Source organism: Perca flavescens, chromosome 24 (assembly GCF_004354835.1).
Source record: "Perca flavescens isolate YP-PL-M2 chromosome 24, PFLA_1.0, whole genome shotgun sequence".
In the NCBI taxonomy this organism is placed as follows: domain Eukaryota; kingdom Metazoa; phylum Chordata; class Actinopteri; order Perciformes; family Percidae; genus Perca; species Perca flavescens.
The window spans coordinates 5,606,972-5,625,984 of NC_041354.1; the positions used below are offsets into that span (position 1 = coordinate 5,606,972).

Here is a 19,013-nt window from a genome sequence, read left to right on the forward strand (position 1 = left end):
ACTCAAGAACAGTACTTGAGTAAAGTTGCTTTGCATCACTGTCAAATTTCTAGTGATACACTGGCAGGGGCCATTCTGCACAATGAGCTCTTGTACTTTTGGTACTTTTAGAATTTGACTTCAGTAACTTTGAATGCTACAGGACTTTGACTTGTAACAGAGGGATTTTATAGTTAAGTATTGTTACTTTAACTTGAATAGAAGTAATCAAGCAAGTTAGTGAGTTATTACAAGCGCAGTGCATTTTGATTCACCAGCTGACTTTCGTCTGTCGAGTATTAATTTACTTAATTGATTATGACGTCAGAATGTTAAGATTACTTTTCTTCAAAATGAACCATGCACGAAATGTTGTAAATATTCATACAAACGGCATAGGGAACACACTGTGGCCACTTCACAGAATTCGGCCGAACAGAAAAAAAAAAAAAAAAACCTACAGATGTTCCATTCACACGTTAATAAATCGCTCCATTTGGCACTATAAATAAAAAAAAATAAAAAATAAAAACACCGCTCTGCCGCCGAAATGATTTAACAGCTGCAAACATCCCCTGCAAAATGTTAACTTTAGAGAATCATTTCAAGCTTTCACAGGCAGGACAATTCTGTGCGTTAATAAAGACGCCAATAACAAGCATATAAATGAGTGTTAATGAAGTCTTGGCTACTTACATAAAGCTGGGAGAAGAGGGAACCGTAGAAGTATAAGGGTTTGGGCAGGGACAGCACTCTGGAGGTTTCATCGTCGCCCTCTGCCAAAATCAAATCTCCACTCAAAGTGCCATAAGGAAACATATCAGCTCTCTTGATTGCTGTAACCACACACACGCTGCAGCTCCAGCACAGCAGACACACAGCCAATATTACACCTCTCTCCATTGTAGATCTGGGGCTGAGTGAGCAGCTCTGCATTACGAGAGGGAGCAGAAGGAGAGAGCTACAGATGGACTCGGAGAGGCCAGCAGAAAGACGGAGAACTCTCCTCTCCACCGAGCCTCCGATACTCTGCGGGGAGGGAGGAGTTTAGGCCCGCTCCGATTGGTCGGAGGCAGATTGAGTGACAGCTGGCCGGTGCTGGAGGAAACATCTGGCTCGAATTAGAGCAAAGACAAATAGAGCATTTTTAATCCGGATGTAACTCTGTTTCACAACAATGAAAAAGAGACATTGTGTAATTTTTACACACTAACACACCACACACACTTGATAATTTCATTAAAAGACATTTATCAAGATAGAAGGGTGTAAATGGAAACTCTAGGGACTATATATTTTCTCAAAGGACATTATACACAATATATTATAATCCCTAAAGATACATAAATGGTTTAAATTTAAACAGGCTAAAGGCATTATTCACTATTAGCTCCTAGTATTTTTTGTCTTTTATCTTTTCTTTTGAATACACTTCATCAAATTTACATCACATAGTTATTCTTATGTCATTTAATCAATTTTATTTTACTAGGTTATTCACTTATTCATGGCTGGGGATACAACCTTAAAATACCTATCTGCGTGTGCCACCTAGTGTCTGCAATAGCATATGGCAACGGCACAGCATATGCTCCAGCCAATTGGATTTAGCTTAAAAAAAAAAAAAAAAAAAAAAAAAAAAAGTCATTTTCAAGCAAAAACACCATCATGCTTATCAGGATGATAATCTTAGACTGCCCGCATAAATGAAAAATATGATCAGGAAGGACATTAACAACTTCCAAGGATGGTCCTTAGCCCCACAACCTCCTCTCCACCACAAAAACCTGAGAAGGGGATAGATAGATTCAAATATTACATTACATGTCATTTAGCAGACGCTTTTATCAAAAGCCACTTACATGAAGGTACAAACTCCAGACAGCAAGTAGTAAGTGCAAGTACATTAGCTTCAAATAAGCAAAACTACAAACAGAGGGAGCAGAAATGGAGAGGGAGGAGAGGCAGACTTTCCTAGAGGACGAAAACCAGATTAAAGACTTCAGGAATGTGGCACAGACAGCCAGGGGAGAAAGACAGAGGTCCAAGCACGGCTGATGGTCCAGCACAGAAAATAATTGGTACTGTTTACAGAGGACAAGGGATGAAAAAACGATTAATAGTACAGTGAGCAGTGTACAACTCGCAGAACTTAATATACATTGTCACACAATTTTTGGACAATGCCGCAAGACAATTAGTCAAAGCAAGTGGAATGTGTTGGACTGGCTGCATCAGATTCTACACACAATTACACCATACAAAAATGTACTGACAAAGCAAAAACACATTTTGGAATTTGCAAATGTATTTCCCAAGTGAAAAATCTCTCATTTACAAAGGTCTGACTCTCCTTGGGTTAATCTGTGTCCTTCATTCTTCCTGGTAGATCCTCTCAAGTTCAGTCAGATTGGATGGCCGGTGAAACTGCCATCTTTAGGTCTCTACAGATGTTCTCTGGGGCTCAGGTCTGGGCTTTGGCTGGACAATTCAGGGACATGCAGAGAGCTACAGTTGATGAGCAGTACAGTAACTGGACTTTATCAGATGTAACGCTTGGTGTTGAAAAGTTTTGCCTTCAGAGAATCAAGTTCCTGGTGTTCTCAGAGTCATACATAACTCAAGGCACTCTTAAACAGGATTTAGGAGTACTTTTGATATGGCTGTCCCTCTGAAGCTCTGTCACAGTTACCATTGGGTTCTTTCTGTTACCTCCCGGACTGAGGCCCAGAATGGCCAGATTTAGAGTCTTGGTGGTTGTCTAGATCAGCAGTAGAGAAAAAGTCATCATGAGATCACTACTGTTTGCCACAGACAGTGTTAGGAGTGATAAAACTAGAAAAAGGGCAGTTCTACATTTCAATAAAAGTTTCTAAACCAACCAACTATACTTAATTATATATGCCATCTAGTGTTTATGAATAAATCCTGTCCAATAACAGCTGATGGTGGTACCGGTACTTACCCACTGCAGCCTATAGGTGGAGGCAAATGCCAGGCTGAGATAATAAATCATAGATTTCACTTTATTTTTAGTCTGTGAAAACTATAATGTAGGTTTTATTTTGTATATGTGAAAAATGTTTTTATAGTCAGTCTACCATGTTTTAAATGCCAAAACCACAATACCAAAACACTCTGATGTAATCAGATCATTTACATTTGGCCACCCTTTGTGTGTGTGTGTGTGTGTGTGTGTGTGTGTGTGTGTGTGTGTGTGTGTGTGTGTGTGTGTGTGTGTGTGTGTGTGTGTGTGTGTCAGAGTGAGACAAATACATACAGCACAAGTCAGCAAGATTGATGCCAAGCCCTCAACAAAGGCTGTTTACCAGCAGAGCAGACCAGAGGATTTGTGGATTAAGACCTTAATTAGTAATGCAATCGCTTCAGTTAAGGGGTCCCTGGCTTAAAACCGCTGAAGACCCCTGATCTACAATAAAGTCACTGGATAAAATCATGGAAACAACTGCTCCTTTAAACACTTGCTGTCTGCACTGTTTTCAAAGAAAAGGAAAGGAAACAAGAGGGCGAAAAAGTAAAGACAATGACAAGAAATAAAAAGAATAGTAAAGGGAAGCAAGCCAGAGTCAAAAAAATAAAAAGGGAAGGAAAACAGAGAGAAGGAAAGGAAAAGACAAGAAATAAAAAAAATGAAAGGGAAGCAAAAGAGAAAAGGACAGAAAAAGGGAAGGAAAAGACAAGAAATGAAAAAAGAAAAAGTAGAGGAAACAAGAAGAAAGTAAGGCAAGGGAGAGGAAAGGTATTTTGGCATCAGTAAAGGCAGAGGACAAGGTAAAAGAAGCCTCTGCTGCGTGAGGAAACAAATATAGAGCGAAGGTAAAAGGAGACCGGTAGAAATGAATGGAGAGAGACGAGCAACAACAAGACAAAGATAAGTTACTCGGAACTGGGATTCCTGTGTCGGACGAGTGCTGTCAAAACTAAAAATAACCTTCAGTACTTGACGAGTCAGGTTGTAAGATGTAACCCTGTACTGTAAATGATCGTGTGTTTGTATGGCTTGCTCATGCCATACTGTATATTCACTTACTACCACCACTACTTCACCAGCTGAAGCACTTCAGGGGGTTAACAATATTAAAATGTCTAAAGGTCAATCTGGAGAGGGACAGAGAGAGAGACTGGTGCGACCAAAATGAGAGACCCTGAGTGCTTTTCAGGCCCATTAACAAGTTCCTAATTGTTATTGCCATTATGCCAGCACTGGCTTTCACTCAAAGTGCTTTCAGCATACATCACAGCCTATTAAAGGATCCTGTCTCGCATTTATTCCATTTTAAAAATGGGTGAAATAACATTAGAATAACATTTCAAAGCACTAAGGAATTTTTGAAAGCGATTTCGCTAAAACTTGGCAGATGTTGAATTATGATTAATGGCCACGTCGTGGTCACGTACGGACGTCATCTTCCCTGCACAAAATCACCCGTATCCACCTCAAAAGGAAAGAAAATTTAGCACAACCCTGAAAAGCAAAACTGTTATACTGGTTAGAAGACATGTAGACATACTGTTCATGCCAGATATGTCACTGGTTCATGTAATACACAGATAGAAAAACAAACACATTCATCCCGATGGGAAATGAAGGCATCAAATCCATGGGAGTGTGGGAGGAAACCCAGCAGGAAGACATGTAACCTCCACAGATAATGACACACAGGAAACCAAACACACATCGATACCATACTCTGAATGTTACATTCATGGGGGAGGAAAAGGACACAATCATGTCCAGCCAGACAGACACAGAGGGTTGCATGATATTCCCAAAATATCACATTTTTCTTGTTATTATTATTCATATTGGCAGGCCATGAAAGCTGGTTATTTAATCAGTGCTGAAACAACTAGTTGATTAATTGATTAACAGAAAACTCCATTTGGATGGCTGATTCATAAGTTATTAATTTATTTAAATTGCCAAACATTTCCAGTTCTCTGGTGGGCAGATATGTTGCTTTTGAGCGGTTTCATATAATGCTCAATATAATATTTTAGGGTTTTGGACTGTTGGTTGGACAAAACAAACAATTTGACACCATTGAGAAATCTCAATGGCACTTTTTTTTTTTTTTTTTTTTTTAAATGTAGATTAAACCACATTTAAAATAATAGTTTTGTGTCCGTGCACAATTACAAACTGTATGTGTATCCCTTTTTAAATGGACATATGCTATACTTAAATTGGGACTTATTAAAACATGTATTCAATGGCATATATTAATATATCTTTCCCTATATAGACTACAGGCTGCACCAGTGACAGGTCTAGACATAGGCTGCTCTTTATAGCTGAAAGCCGAGGTGAGTGGTATTATCGAGTACTTTTTTGAATGTCAGGCTTGTATCTTTTCAGCGAGCTCCAGCCTGTAAGCAAGGGATGGGTGTACCCGTTTCGTGTGACGTCACCGCATCGTTCCCTGTACCCCAGGCCCATCCATCCCTACCTCACAGTGCCGCGCGCTTCGCCCGAACCACACCTCAGCTTTTAACCAGAGCGGCTTTACAAGTGAAACAGACGATACGTGCGGATCTATTTCTCTTCTGCGTGACTCAAGCTGGACTGTAAAACACGGACATAAAGTCCACACCACGGGGACCAAGTTAGGAAATAGGGGACAACTTCATTATTTGGACGCGCCATTCACCGCTGTTGAAACCACGCGGATGTGACAGACTGCCGGAGCGCTGTTTTCTCATGCGGAGCAAACAGCAAAAAGTAAAACTCCATTTAGAAAATTTGCAAGTGTGAAATGTCCTTTAATTCTGACTTTGACTTCCAACTTTGACAACTAGTTAGGTTGTGGTTCGTCTCACTCAGCCAGCGCGCTCTGTGTGCCGTACACACCTGAGAACAAAGTCTTTCATATGCTGTTCAGAATATCTTCTGATTTTACCGTATTATCCAGCTAACACCGCAACTGACGCAAACATCTGCGTTCATCTTCTACTAAACACAAACATCCGTCCACGGACCCAACACCTGGACACATCTGTCAGAGCTCTCCTCTGCGTTTTGAGGAAGACGCCGATTCAGTGACATCTGGAGCCTTGAACTTCAGCCATTACCGGAGTGGAGACGCCATGCGCTGAACAGAGCAAGTAGGTGAGTCATTTACCTGCTCGTTACAGACCCAGTGAAAGTGAAGGCTCACATGCAGGTGGAACGGATGTGTGCCGTTATTATGTATGCTTATATTTACTAGTTACAGAACACTCACATTCCCCAAGAGGAGGATTTTTTCAAGGAAAGGCAGCATCTGCATAGATGGATAACATTTCTTAATGATTCAGCACAACTGCGAATTTGAGCAGAAAATGTGTGAAAACTCAGAAAGTTTAGTCTGTCAGCTGATATAAGTTAACTGGTGAGACAGAAGAGGAACAGCGATTGAGTTTCATAACTCCAAAACTCATACTGTAGCAGAGTTCAAGCCCTGGAAGGTTCCGAATATGCTGAATGTTGCTTTTTAATGAGGAAGAATCTGTTTGATGAACAGACAGACGAGCTGTAGCGGATCCACTGGCTGTGGCAGATTTTTGGTTAACTTTGGTTTTTAGATTGGCTTTAAATTTGGTTCTATGAAGCATTAAGAATGTCTTAGCGAATCTGAAAAAGATTTTCACGTCATCAGTAAACAAATGTCACTAGTTATTTTTTTTACTAAGTTTCTCTTCTAAAATGTTAATCTGATATGTGCAATTAATAGATTATCAAAATAGTTGCAGATTCATATTCTTTCTTCCTTTCTGTTTAACCAGGATGGCTGCAGACAACTTTTTAAGGACAGATTTCTGAATTTTTTTTTTGGAAGCAGAGACATTTTTTCTAATGAAATCCAGCCGGTCTTGAGCAACGATGAAACTAGATAATAACACATGTTACAACGATATCCACATCAAACCCAGCGAGAGCCCGAGCCCGCTGATCAGTGCCGTCATGTTTGCCGCAGGCATCTTTGGCAACGTGGCTGCCCTGGTGATACTGGAAATCCAGCGACGTAGAGACACTAGGACCGGAGAAACAAGGCGACGGTCGCTGTTTCACGTCCTCATCAAATCGCTGGTGGTCACAGACCTGGCAGGGACCTGCCTGACCAGTCCGCTGGTGCTGCTGTCATATTCACGCAACACTACCTTGGTAGGGCTGTCGCCCAACTCTCAAAGCGTGTGTTCATACTTTGGTGTCAGCATAATCTTCTTCAGCCTGGCCACACTGTTGCTTCTCTTCTCTATGGCACTAGAGAGGTGCTTTGCCATTGGGTACCCCTACCTGTACAGCCGGTATGTCACCAACAAATGTGCCTATATCACCATCCCGGTGGCGTTTGTGTTATGTATGTTATTCTGTCTCCTCCCTTTTGCGGGATTTGGTAAATATGTACAATACTGCCCTGGCACGTGGTGCTTCATTGACATGAACCCTCAGAATTTGGAGGACCAGGTCTACGCCAACCTGTACGCCACTCTGATGCTAGTGCTGGTGCTGGCCATAGTGGTGTGCAACGGGTTTGTGGTGTACCAGCTGTTCAGGATGTACCAACGGCGGAGGAGGAACGGCGGCTCGAGGATGGCGACCAAGAGATCCAACAGTGAGCGCAGGGCGATGTCCATGGCTGAGGAGGTGGAGCATCTCATCCTGCTGGTCTTCATGACCATCATCTTCATCATCTGCACAATGCCTCTGGTGGTAAGATGGCCGCAGATAACTCACACGCATGCCTTCACCCATTCTGTAAAAATACACACTTAAGTTTTTAGGCAAGTTAATATGACCAGGTTGACCACTGACCGCTTCATTCATTTCATTACCTTTGTAAGGGCACAACCACTCGATAAGGACCAACTGAATGCAACAGCAGTTAACTGACTTAGTAGGGGTTAATGAGCTCAATGGGCCAGTTAGTTAATAATAAAAGTCAAAGCAGAAATTGATTATTAAGTTTCATGATGATGTGGCCTGTGGGACTGGGGTTTTACCTAACAGTGATGCACAGGGGTCACCACATTTTTTCCTCTGCTGTTCGGCACCCCCAAACCCCACCGCCAGCAAAACAACATAGCTGGAACATACATATATTACATTCATGTATTGCTTGGGTTTACAAGTTCATAGAAAGCCACATAAATAGGGTTTGTTTAATACAGTCTTGTTTAAAAATCAAACTCTTGCACAGAAAATTGTTGTGTATGTACAGTATGGGGAATCTTGAAATTGGGCTATTTTCTTGCACTCAATAGGGTGGGTGGATAACTTTTTCTTGGAGAGTGATTAAAGCATCATATTAAAAACAAAATCATTTAGATAAAGAATATGCATGTTTTTACGTGGAATCAGAAACATATGCGGACCTAAATTGACAGAAGAGAATCCATATTTGAATTTTTTTCAGTTCATTGAGTTTAAAAGATATTTAAATCACCATTTTACAATTACTACTTACACAAATAGAGAAGGTGCCAGAGAAACTAGACAGGAAAAGCTGGTAATGTTCTGTATTTATTTCAATAAAACAGTATATGCTTATTCAGATGGAGAGTCAGATCCCAAGAATCATTTTAGTAAATTAAGTTAGGAGAGTTGTCTTAGCATCATTAGCAAAGAAGATAATACAAACAGCAGACTTCACATACAGTATGCAGAATTATAAATGTCCTTTGAAGAATCCAGGATTTGATTAGTTAAGTCATCAAAAAGCAAGTTGGACAGAGACCGTAATGAGAAGGGTCTGTCTCAGAAACTTATAATAAAAATTTGGTATGTAGCAACAACAACAAAACCATCATCTGTGACTGATGAGTAATTGGGAGATTGACCTAAAAATCATTTCCTGTGCCTGTTCCTTGCACAAATGGACTGCAATAACAACCCCATTGCAGCAGAATAGCCAAGGCAACGTTGTGTCCAGTACATTCAGTACTTTATACAGATGTATAAAGTGATAGCCAGGACCAGCAACCTGAGCCAATCAAATAATATAATATAAATAGATATATTTATATAAAAACAGGATTCTGATAAGCTAATGACAGTGCTGGCACAAAGCTTTGGAGTTTTAATTTCAGTGAACTTTGACATATTTCTAGTTGATTTGGCCAGTAAAAAACTGTTTTGATAGATTAGCCAGAAATTTGATTTTAGAGACTAAGAAGGCTGGACTAAAGTACACATTCAACCCACCAATGACTCATCCTCCACTGATTAACCATGTTGTCTCAGTAAGACTCCAGGGTAATGTGTGTGTAACCTCCTCAGTTTTGAAAGAGTCACTTTGAAAGCATCACTTTGGATTTCACACATTCAATCAATAACTTTCCCAGCAGGATATGATGCTGGCCAATTTACAGCAGTAATGAAAGTGCCATCTTGTGCGCTGCTGCATCCCAGCTGTGGCTTGAAATGCAGTCATTTCTGAAATGATGACTGCCAAATTAACACGTCATTTAAGGCATCCACAACATCGCAAACACAGACCAAACTACTTAATGAGCAAATTAGAGCTTTGAAAAGCCTGCCTCAATTCAGTCAATGCAGTCAGTTAAATCACATATATTAAAGTATATTTTGACCTTTAAACATGTGTGCAAGTCTAATTACTTTAGCCCTACTAAAAGGTAGGAGTTAAATCCATCAAACGTTTTAAGTAGACATGGTCAGTGTCACAGATTCCTCTATGCGATAGTGGAAATAGATTGTATTAAAATAGGTCCACAAATTAGCACCTAAAAGCTACTACCTGCATTATGATGCCACAAAGCCCTCAAAGTCCTTGAACTCTAAGAGGCAGGGTCAGTTTTACCTAATGATGCGATTAACTTATTTCCTCTACCTCCTACTGTGGTGAAGAAAATCTATTTGCCAGAACAGGGTTTCCGCTGTATACATTCAGCAGGTATGGCCGTCTTTTTTTAAAGATGTATCTGAAGGATTCTGATTGGCAGATTCTACGCTTACGAGAATACATGAATGAGCACATATTTGTGAAAGAACAAAGTTTTTTTTTTGCTTAGAATCATCTCAAAAGATTACACAATGGAGCTTCCATTTAAAAGTGATGGTTTCTTACACTGTGTTACCAGGTGTAGACTACTGTAGGCAGGTAAAGGACACTGGTATCAGCTTACTACAGTGGCTTTCTTCACTGCCTCATCAGAAGGCTGATTCAAATAGCTGACTCGTGTTCGGTGAGGTTAAACAAGGACAGACAGAAGCGAGGAAGAAGAGAAGAAGATGAGATAAACTGAGGATAATTGAAATTTCAATAAGACTTTAAAATGTCATAAATCAATATCAGATGTTGCTTTTTTTCCCCCACCAGGGAATGTCAGGATTATTATCCACAACTGCTGCAACAATGCTTGACACAGATGCAAGCATTTGGTGATGTGTTGTCAAGTCAGATTTACAATCATTATTTCATGACATCAGTTTGCCACGTTGAGTAGAAATTGGGTAATTGGCTTTTGTTTCTTTATTTTTGTTAAATCACTCTCGATTTAAACTTTGTCAGCATTGAAAAGCATCTAATTGAGTGTTACATTTGGCACACACCCCCAATTCCTTTTCTCTGTCTTTCCACCCACAGACTACAAGTCAGTACATCAGTCTTTTTATTCATTAGGTTGTGTGGGCATACATGTACATGTCTGTCTTACTTTCTCTTTATTAGATATCCAGCGACAGTAACCAGACCTTTTACCACTGCAGGAAAAAGTCATCACAACCTTAATGTCAGCCCTATATGATAAATTATTCTCATGGGAATACTATGTCACACATACTGGTGAATCACTTCCTTGTGACACATTCATCTCTCCTCATATTTCCACAGAATGGCCACATTAATTTATTGGCAGACATTTCGATTTGTTGCTCTGCAGGAAGATGTAGAAAACCTTTTACCATATTTCATTCAAAGCGCACACTAAGTGATTATGCCAAGGGCGATGTGGTCTCTTATTTTAAAAAGGAACATCCGCCCTCATGTAGAATTGGGTTTCCCCATTCCTTTCTTTATGATCTAGATGAAGACAAAAATATATTCTCTACTGATGATCTATCCATAATGAATTCTAGTGCCTGAACAGGGCATCATATACTGTAGGACATCGGTGGCCTCTTCAGAGACCCTAACAGAAGAGAGGTCTGTAAATTGCAGTGTTGGCGAAGACAAACTTGCAAACTAGTGCACAGAGAAAAAAAGTGTTCTCACAACTTGCTGCAGACTTGCTGCTAGGCTTAAAATGGCAACAGAAACTCACAGAATTAACCAACATCTGCTAACTAGCTACAGCTGATAAAATCTGCCAGTGACAGTAAGTGACGTAAACTCCATACCTACAGCGGTAGAATGGAAAGCTTGACAGGCGTAGCAACAGTAACCAGTAGATTGCTCTGTATTAATATTTTAAAAGGTGTTTGATATTTGCTTTGTTGTCACACACTTGCCAAGGCTACACATTCAAGCATACAAAGCAATACTACAAGTGCATAATTTATTAAGAGCCTTATATAAACACTCATGGGTGTCCAGCCAACAATGTGACAGACAATAGCCTTTTTAGTACAGAAAAAGAGACATTGAGGGAGAAGTGGATGGAGTAAGATAGACTAAAAAGATCAAATTGGAATACAGTAATAGAATTTGAATGTTGCAGTTGAGAGGGCATTTTTGCCTTTATATGACAAATAACTAAGGTCCAAGACACTACAACTGGTTATGGATTTTTGGCAATGGGGCGAACAGGATGCTCCAGTCAGTTAACTCTCAATAAATTGTTTAAATTAAACCTAACTAGAGCTGGGCGATATGGAGAAAATCAAACGTCACAGTATTTTTGACCAAATAAAACCACATTATTATTGTGGCGATATTGTACAGTTGACAATTGGGGCTTTTACAAAATATTTACACAATGAGATTTTTGATAAATAATCATCAGAACTGTGGATATAATGACTAAGTGGGTAAAGGCAAATCATACAACAGCTAGAACAGTCTGGTAAGTTCAGAAAATGTCATCACTTTACTGTAATTTAACAACAAGACTTGTGTCATATCACGATATTACAATATCCAAAATGTAGGACGATATCTAGTCTCATATCAATATCGATATATTGCCCAGCCCTACTCCTAACTGAAGACTGATTTATGGTTGTGCAGAAGCTTCACGCGGAGCTTTCGCCGTAGCCTACGTAAGTGGCCGGGGGAAATGCAACGCTACCAAGCCACGGCCGAGTGACGTGCGTTGCAGTGACTTTTTAAATAAAAAATTTTTTTAAGAGGTGCACGTCAGGCTACAGTGTAAGGTCTGGCATAGTGTCGGCATCTCCACGTACCTACGTATGTAGCCACGGCGTAGATTTAATGCAGAAGCATAAATTAGCCTTTAGAATCAAAGGCATGTGGGCACAGACAAGCATGCATCTGAAATATTAACATATTAAGATATATTCGATAATATTAACTTAAGATTTGGAATAGTTTCTAACATTGTGGAAAACTTAATGACATACAGCAATAACCAGATATTAAGAGAGATTATAATCTCTGACTCACATATTTTCTGAGCACACTGATTAAAATGTTCTTAAAAATGAAACTCAAACGGATGCAGGGTTTTGTTTTTTGGAGCATCAACCCCTTACAGACACTTCACATGAACACTTTTATTATGCTTCCCGTTGGCGCTGAGAGAGGAGAAGAAAAAGGGGCTTGCAGTGAGAGTTGGATTTTATGGCTGAGCCTGTCTAAACAAAAAGTATCCTGCCTCCACACGCACACACGATCCTTCGCCTACTCTGTTTTTGTCTCACACACATGGCAAGGCCTCCCACTAATCACAGTAATGATCCATGTGGTTTTTCTTTTAAAAAGGACACTGGGAATATAATGGAGCTGTTCTACACTAAAGAAAAAGAAAAACAGCACGCCTCAGTTGTTTGATTTGTAGTTTTAAACTGTATGCATACAGTTTAAAACTACAAATTAAACAACAGGCGTGCCGTTTTGCAGATTTTGTTGTTAGAGTGAGATAACTTTTCCTGAATGAGTTATTTAACAATTACCATTTTCCTGAAGCTTTCTTACCCATCTAACTAACAGCTGCTGATGTTAAGCAAGACTCTTCAGTGCCATTTGCAGCTGTGTAGTTGGCTAGAAAGGTAGCATAGCAACAATTCAGTCATTGGGTTGTAGGACTGCGCAATAGGAAGAAATTAAATTGGCAATGTTGGTGCAACCCTTGCCATCTCAGGAAATTGGGTGCTTTTAAGGGAGTCAACCTGAGTCAGTTAATAAGAAAAATAAAGAGTATGAGGAGAGATGGAGATGAGAAATTGAAGAGAAAAAGGGTTTGTGGAAGGCAGACATGAAACTATAGAAAGTGAAAAGAAAATGCAGCAGAAAGGAATAAGAGAACAGATTACAACCTGTTGCAAGCTCACTTCCCCCTTCACATTTAACTGGATATTGTTCCTCTCTGATCCCCAGAGAGACCAGCAGCTGGGATTTCTAACCTGTGAACTAGTCATAGCTTCCATGGATTGTTATTATTATTATTATTATTATTAATAATGCGCTGGTTCCCAACCTTGTGGACATCAGCCCAAAGAGTTTACTGCTTTTCATTTCAGCCAATTGCTGCAGTAGCTGATTTCACTGCCATATTTTAACCAGACACAAAATAATTAGTTAGTTTTTAGTATAGTTAAAACCGGTTTGACTTTCTGACATATATTGTACCATATAGAATAATTTTAAAAAATAAACAGTGGTTAAACTGTAGTAATTACAAAACTGGGCTAAAAAAACGAATTCCAGTTCCTGCACTGCACTCTGGATAAAAGGGAATATCAAGTTAAAGCTAGCAGATAAGATAGACTTAGTTGCAAGCCTCTCTGCTGCAGTATCAGTACTGGAAATCAAACAGACTGCAGATTAAGTTATTATTGAGAGTAACGTTTTCTCATGCAAAAGTCATACAGGTGCAGAAAAAAGGCAGCATTGCAAATGCAAAGCAGTAATATGACTATTTGTTGCGAATCAAATAATTTCAATGTATTAACCATGAATTATGGTTACATATAGTAGACTTTTTTTAATAATACTGTTCTAGTGTCAGAGAGTAAAATTAGTTTTTAGAGCTCCCGTGAGCTCTAGTTCACCTGGCAGTAAATTATTAGACGTCCTAACTTGGAAGCTAAAATTTGTTTTACATGTCAAAAGTAAAAAGTGCTCCAGATTTCATGAGATTTCATTAGTGCATGAATATATTGTGCACATAGTAGTAGTAGTAGTAGTAGTAGTAGTAGTAGTAAGACAGCAATAATGGATACAATCCCAATTTCACAACAAAGCTTTCATTATCTGTGTATCATAGAGTGTAAACAAACTCAGCTACATATCAGCATGGGAATTTCAATTTCCTCAACTTTCAACATCTGCCAACCAGCCTCTCCTAAAAACAAAATACACACATGTTCTCATTCCTCAATTCATAGGCTGCCTGTGAAAGGAATTCAAATACCCTCTCTTAATTATTACTCTGTTCTCTGCAGAGCATGTAAGCCGAGTTTGAGCGAGCAGGGAGTGCGAGCGGCAGGATTTTAGATGGAGCACAGAGCGGATTTTTAAATGTTGGAGCGTCATCCTATCTCCTGCTCTATCGCCCGCCCTCCTCTCCATGCCGCCAGTGCTTGGAGCGATATTGAGCGGAGCATCCACACGGCTTTGAACGAGGGAGCAGAGGGAAAGAGTAGCTCTGTGGGCGAGGAGCGGAGATTCTCACTGCTCTGCTGACATGCTCTGGTGTTTTACAAACATCCTGTGTGTTCTGGGATGAGTGATTAATGCCAGGATCAGACTACACCATTTTTTTGTCTTTCACAACAGTCACTGTGTCAGACTAGACAGACATAGTTCCATAAATACTGGCTGTGTCTTGGAACTATTTTTTAAAAGACCGCCATTATGGTCCATTTGGAAATCGGAGAGCCCCACATGTAGCGTTCGTCTAATCAGGTGCAGCCATCGCGGTTGTCGGAGGGTGTTTTCTTTGCTTTTTAGTGGTCAGTAAAGACAAAACTGATAACTGCTGCAATGCTGGGAAGCGGGGCGATCCCTGCCTTAAAAAATAAAGCCTGCCAGCAGAAATGGCGTCTCTCAGTCTTTTCGCCATGTGTACATATGTGCGCCAGAGAGCACTCTCAATGTCAAGGAACACATCGTAGAACGGGTCACACTGGGCGGAAAAAAACTAAATATTCTGACATGCTAGACTTTCTGGTCGCGAAGCATCCCAGACGTTAGAACGCTGATCTTTAACTATGTCACACTAGAAGAGGTAAAGACATATGTTCTTCGGTCCCAACCCTCATAATCAGGCATGACTCTGAACAGTTTGTAGCGACGTGTCTGTCGGGTCAAAATCGGGCTGAATGTGTGTAGTCTGATCCTGGCATGAGAGGAAAAATCAGGGAGTATGCTTTTTGTTGTACATGCAAACGGGACTTTATTATCTTTTTATTATGCATTTATTATGCAACAGTTAGTTTGAGCAAACACATTAAGACTAAAACCCAAAGTACACACTGACACTCACTAAAAACCTCTGTAACTGGTCTTTCTGGTTTGGAGATGCTGGTAACTGGCATGTACGAGTTCCCTTAGTGACAAAAAACATCTTTGCCATACCAGCCAGTCTTTGAGCACTATTTCTTTAGCATAAACGTACAGGGCCGCAAGGAAATATTATAATTCAACAAAAAAGCTGAATCAGGATTATATAGGATCCCCCTAACTTACCGCTAAGCGGTAATTACCTTGAATGTGGTAAATCACCAGCATTTTGGCAGCACTTACAACTCAACATACCATCACTGTATATACATAATATGTAAATAGGAATCAAAAACCTTAAAGCATGAAAATATGCTTTGGCTGGCATTTACTCATGAGTAAGACGCATTACACAATCGGTGTAAACAGCTGAATTAATTAAAAGAGGATTGTATATGTTTAGTCATACTTGGTGGGATAAATTAGAGAGGGATCATGGCTGGGAGGCACGTGAACCCAAACACTGACTAATAGTGGACCTAGTCTCTATCTTTATCTTCCCGTGTGTATAGTCATTTAGAGTCGACAACAGATCATTATCTTTCTGAACTGGCAGTAAGAGAAACCGAAAAGATCACTGGTTTCTGATATGCTCCACTTTCTCTTTCATGTATTTGAACAACAGCGTGTGCTCAACATTGGGGTTACATTTTTTGTCAAAACAAAACCATCAGTCTCATAAAAAGTTTAACAATCTAAACATGCATTAGGAGTATCAGTTTGGCATTTAAACGGATAAGCGGTTTCAATTTCTATTGTTCATCTCCCACATCACCATAAACTCGCCCCGTCTTCATCAGTTACTGTAGAGAGGGTTTAGAATGGGATTTAAACCAGGATGTTAACTAGGATGTGGCTGTCTGTGTGCCTGTCACGGATGGTGTTAGCAGTGGAGTTATACAATGGCAGCTAACTTAACAAACATTTTCCATTCTCTTAATCTTCCCTCTCTCTATCCATCTCGCAGATCCGGGTGTACATCAACTCCATAAGGGATTCCAACTCCATAAGTGATTCCAACTCCATAAGGGATCCCGAGGAGTCTCGTAATCTGGACCTGATTGCCTTGCGCTTTATCTCCATTAACTCCATCATCGACCCTTGGGTCTTCATCCTCCTCTCCCCCAGCGTTCTGCACTTTTGCTGGGCTTCGGTTTGCCGGGACAGCCTGGAAACCTCCAGGGGTTCCATTTTTAAATTATCTATTGCCAAAAGGAATTCTCCGGCTAACCATGAACTGCCTCGCCCACCCTTGGAGCATTTTCACTCTGTGGAAACTCTATGACCATAACAGTAGCTTATTATTTCATATTTAATTCACTGAATTGGATAGTGTGCTCTCCTTAGTGATCACGTGAAGCGGAGAGGTTTCGTGGGCTACGACATCCCTCTCATGTGGGTAGGGTTTATCGATTTACAGTATATGAATGTATTTCCATTAGATCATGGCCCTGTCTGTCTAACTGACAAACATTTTAACCAGTTCTTTCAGCTGGTGGTTACTGGGTGTTTCCATTCACTCCTAGCATTTCAGCTAAGTGTATGCATGTGGAATGCACCTTCTCTACAGCATCAGGGCTTGACATTAACACTTTGCAAGGGGAAGTAAAGTCTGTGTTCGGGCAAGTGGAATGCCTCATGCAGCTGTCCGATTGAGCAAGTGAAAAATAAATGTAATCTTGTTAGTGAAAGCTGCACCTTAGCGAGCTAACCCAGTAGCGCAAAAAGGCCAAAAATTCAAACCTTTTATTGAACAACGGTCACAAATTTATACAGTTGTATCACAAATAGTTTTGTTTTTTTTGTTTAAAAGGGGAAAATGGGTGTAAGAATATTTCCTTTGCAGTCACTGGTGGAAAAATGTACTACAGCAACGTCACAAGTTTATACTTAGCTATATACTTATTAGCCATAAAGTGGTTAAAAATACAGCCTCTCATTTGCCACATACTATTAGTGCATGTCTAGTATTGTAACTGTCAGTGTTCTTATATCATTCTGGATAGATAAAGGCTTTCTTAATACCCATGGTGAAAGAAAGACTTCATTCTGTGAGGACCTGGAATAGACAAACTGCAAGTGCTTTTGTCTACATTGTATTAAGACAAAGATGTTTGGTTGAGAAGCTTGTGCATGGAGATGTGACAGAATGCAACATAGTAAAGATATTCAGCTATCAAGAAAGGAGGTAACCAATGACTTAAGGCCTTGCTGTCCATGCTTTCTGATTCAAATGCTGCTTTTCCAAACTGTTGTTACTGGGCCACCAACAGTAACATGTGATTGTATTATAGCTGTCAAAAAAAAGAAAGAAATCATGCCTAGAGTCCAGGAAACTTGCCTAGATATAGACATGTTCATACAAGTGAAAATGAGGACTCAAATATAGGCTTCATCTTTAGAACATTATCTTATCACCTCTGAGCTTCTTTACCTCCGACTCTAACCCGTGGTCTGCTTTGGTAACATTTCCCCTCACACTCCTACCAAATTCCTGCTGGAAAGGTCAAAGGGCAAGAAGCCTGGAGAGACAAGATAAGTCAAAACTTCACTCGCAGTGGGTGGGAGGAAGAAACCAAAAAGGTTATGTTCATGATATATATTTCATTCATATGTACATGTACAGTATGTAGCATATACTATTATATAACATTTTATGAAAATATTCATATGAGACTACAGTTACCTTTTGACTTGAAAACTTCTGCTTCTTATATAATTAACAGCAGAGAGTAGCCTAAATATTCTTGCATAATCTGGCTGTAATTGTAACCCTTATGAAAAATGAACGATAGCACACTTTACTTTTATCCATCGACTTTACAACCAAGGTGCCATTTGAACTGCATAGGTTTTATTAGGGAACAATGTTATTTTTGTTCAATGTGTGTCTTTCCAGACGACCACCATTCATATGGGACGTCCACTTAAGTTGCTGCTAATAGCCCAGATGAAAAACGTCACGGTTTCAATCTCTAATCACATCCATGTTTAAATGCCAACTAAAGCAAAGCCAAAAAACGCTGGTTTTATTACATGGTTCATTACGTTATGACTAACTGACTTGTTGAAATCAGAGGACCAGGGAGTTTCCTGGAAAAAGCAGGTCATTTTCTCCACTAAGTTTGTACACTGGTAAAAGTTACACATGATGGATTCATACTGGTTTAAATGACACAACACCATGGGGAATTAAAAGTAGTACAGAACCTCTTCCTTTTAAATGATTCAAATTCAAACAGGGCTCAAGTGTCTGACAAGAAAATAAGCTACTACACAATTTTACGGGATTTCCGGTCATAAATCGCTCAAAATAGAAAAACAAGTTTCAAGAAAGAGTTCGTTCCTCATTTGTGTGAAATGTGAAAAAAAAAAAACAAACTACAA

General features: G+C 39.8%; 2 protein-coding genes across 9 annotated transcripts in view; one reads left to right on the forward strand and one right to left on the reverse strand.

Annotated features, from left to right (window-relative positions):
* Positions 1-19,013, reverse strand: part of nid2a (nidogen 2a (osteonidogen)) — an 85,449-nt gene that overhangs the window by 41,178 nt on the left and 25,258 nt on the right. For all 7 annotated transcript variants that reach the window (XM_028571606.1, XM_028571610.1, XM_028571611.1 and 4 more), the window contains exon 2: positions 676-1,090. In XM_028571606.1, coding sequence (XP_028427407.1) covers positions 676-915 — 240 coding nt within the window. In that variant the 5' untranslated portion in view covers positions 916-1,090. The remainder of the gene's footprint in view (positions 1-675; positions 1,091-19,013) is intronic.
* ptger2a (prostaglandin E receptor 2a (subtype EP2)) lies at positions 5,436-18,992 on the forward strand. 2 transcript variants are annotated; one of them, XM_028571666.1, is made up of 3 exons: positions 5,436-6,109; positions 6,766-7,693; positions 16,594-18,992. In XM_028571666.1, the coding sequence occupies exons 2-3, from the start codon at positions 6,863-6,865 to the stop codon at positions 16,909-16,911; spliced, it is 1,149 nt and encodes a 382-aa protein (XP_028427467.1). In that variant the 5' UTR covers positions 5,436-6,109; positions 6,766-6,862; the 3' UTR covers positions 16,912-18,992. The 2 variants fall into 2 exon arrangements, with proteins under 2 accessions (XP_028427467.1, XP_028427468.1); XM_028571667.1 differs by having other exon boundaries at positions 5,436-6,105.

Bases quoted from the DNA above. Each gene is read 5' to 3' on its own strand.
- ptger2a (XM_028571666.1), top strand. From the start codon at position 6,863: ATGAAACTAGATAATAACACATGTTACAACGATATCCACATCAAACCC. The intron at 7,694-16,593 runs GTAAGATGGCCG...TCCATCTCGCAG, and splicing joins TCTGCACAATGCCTCTGGTG to ATCCGGGTGTACATCAACTC.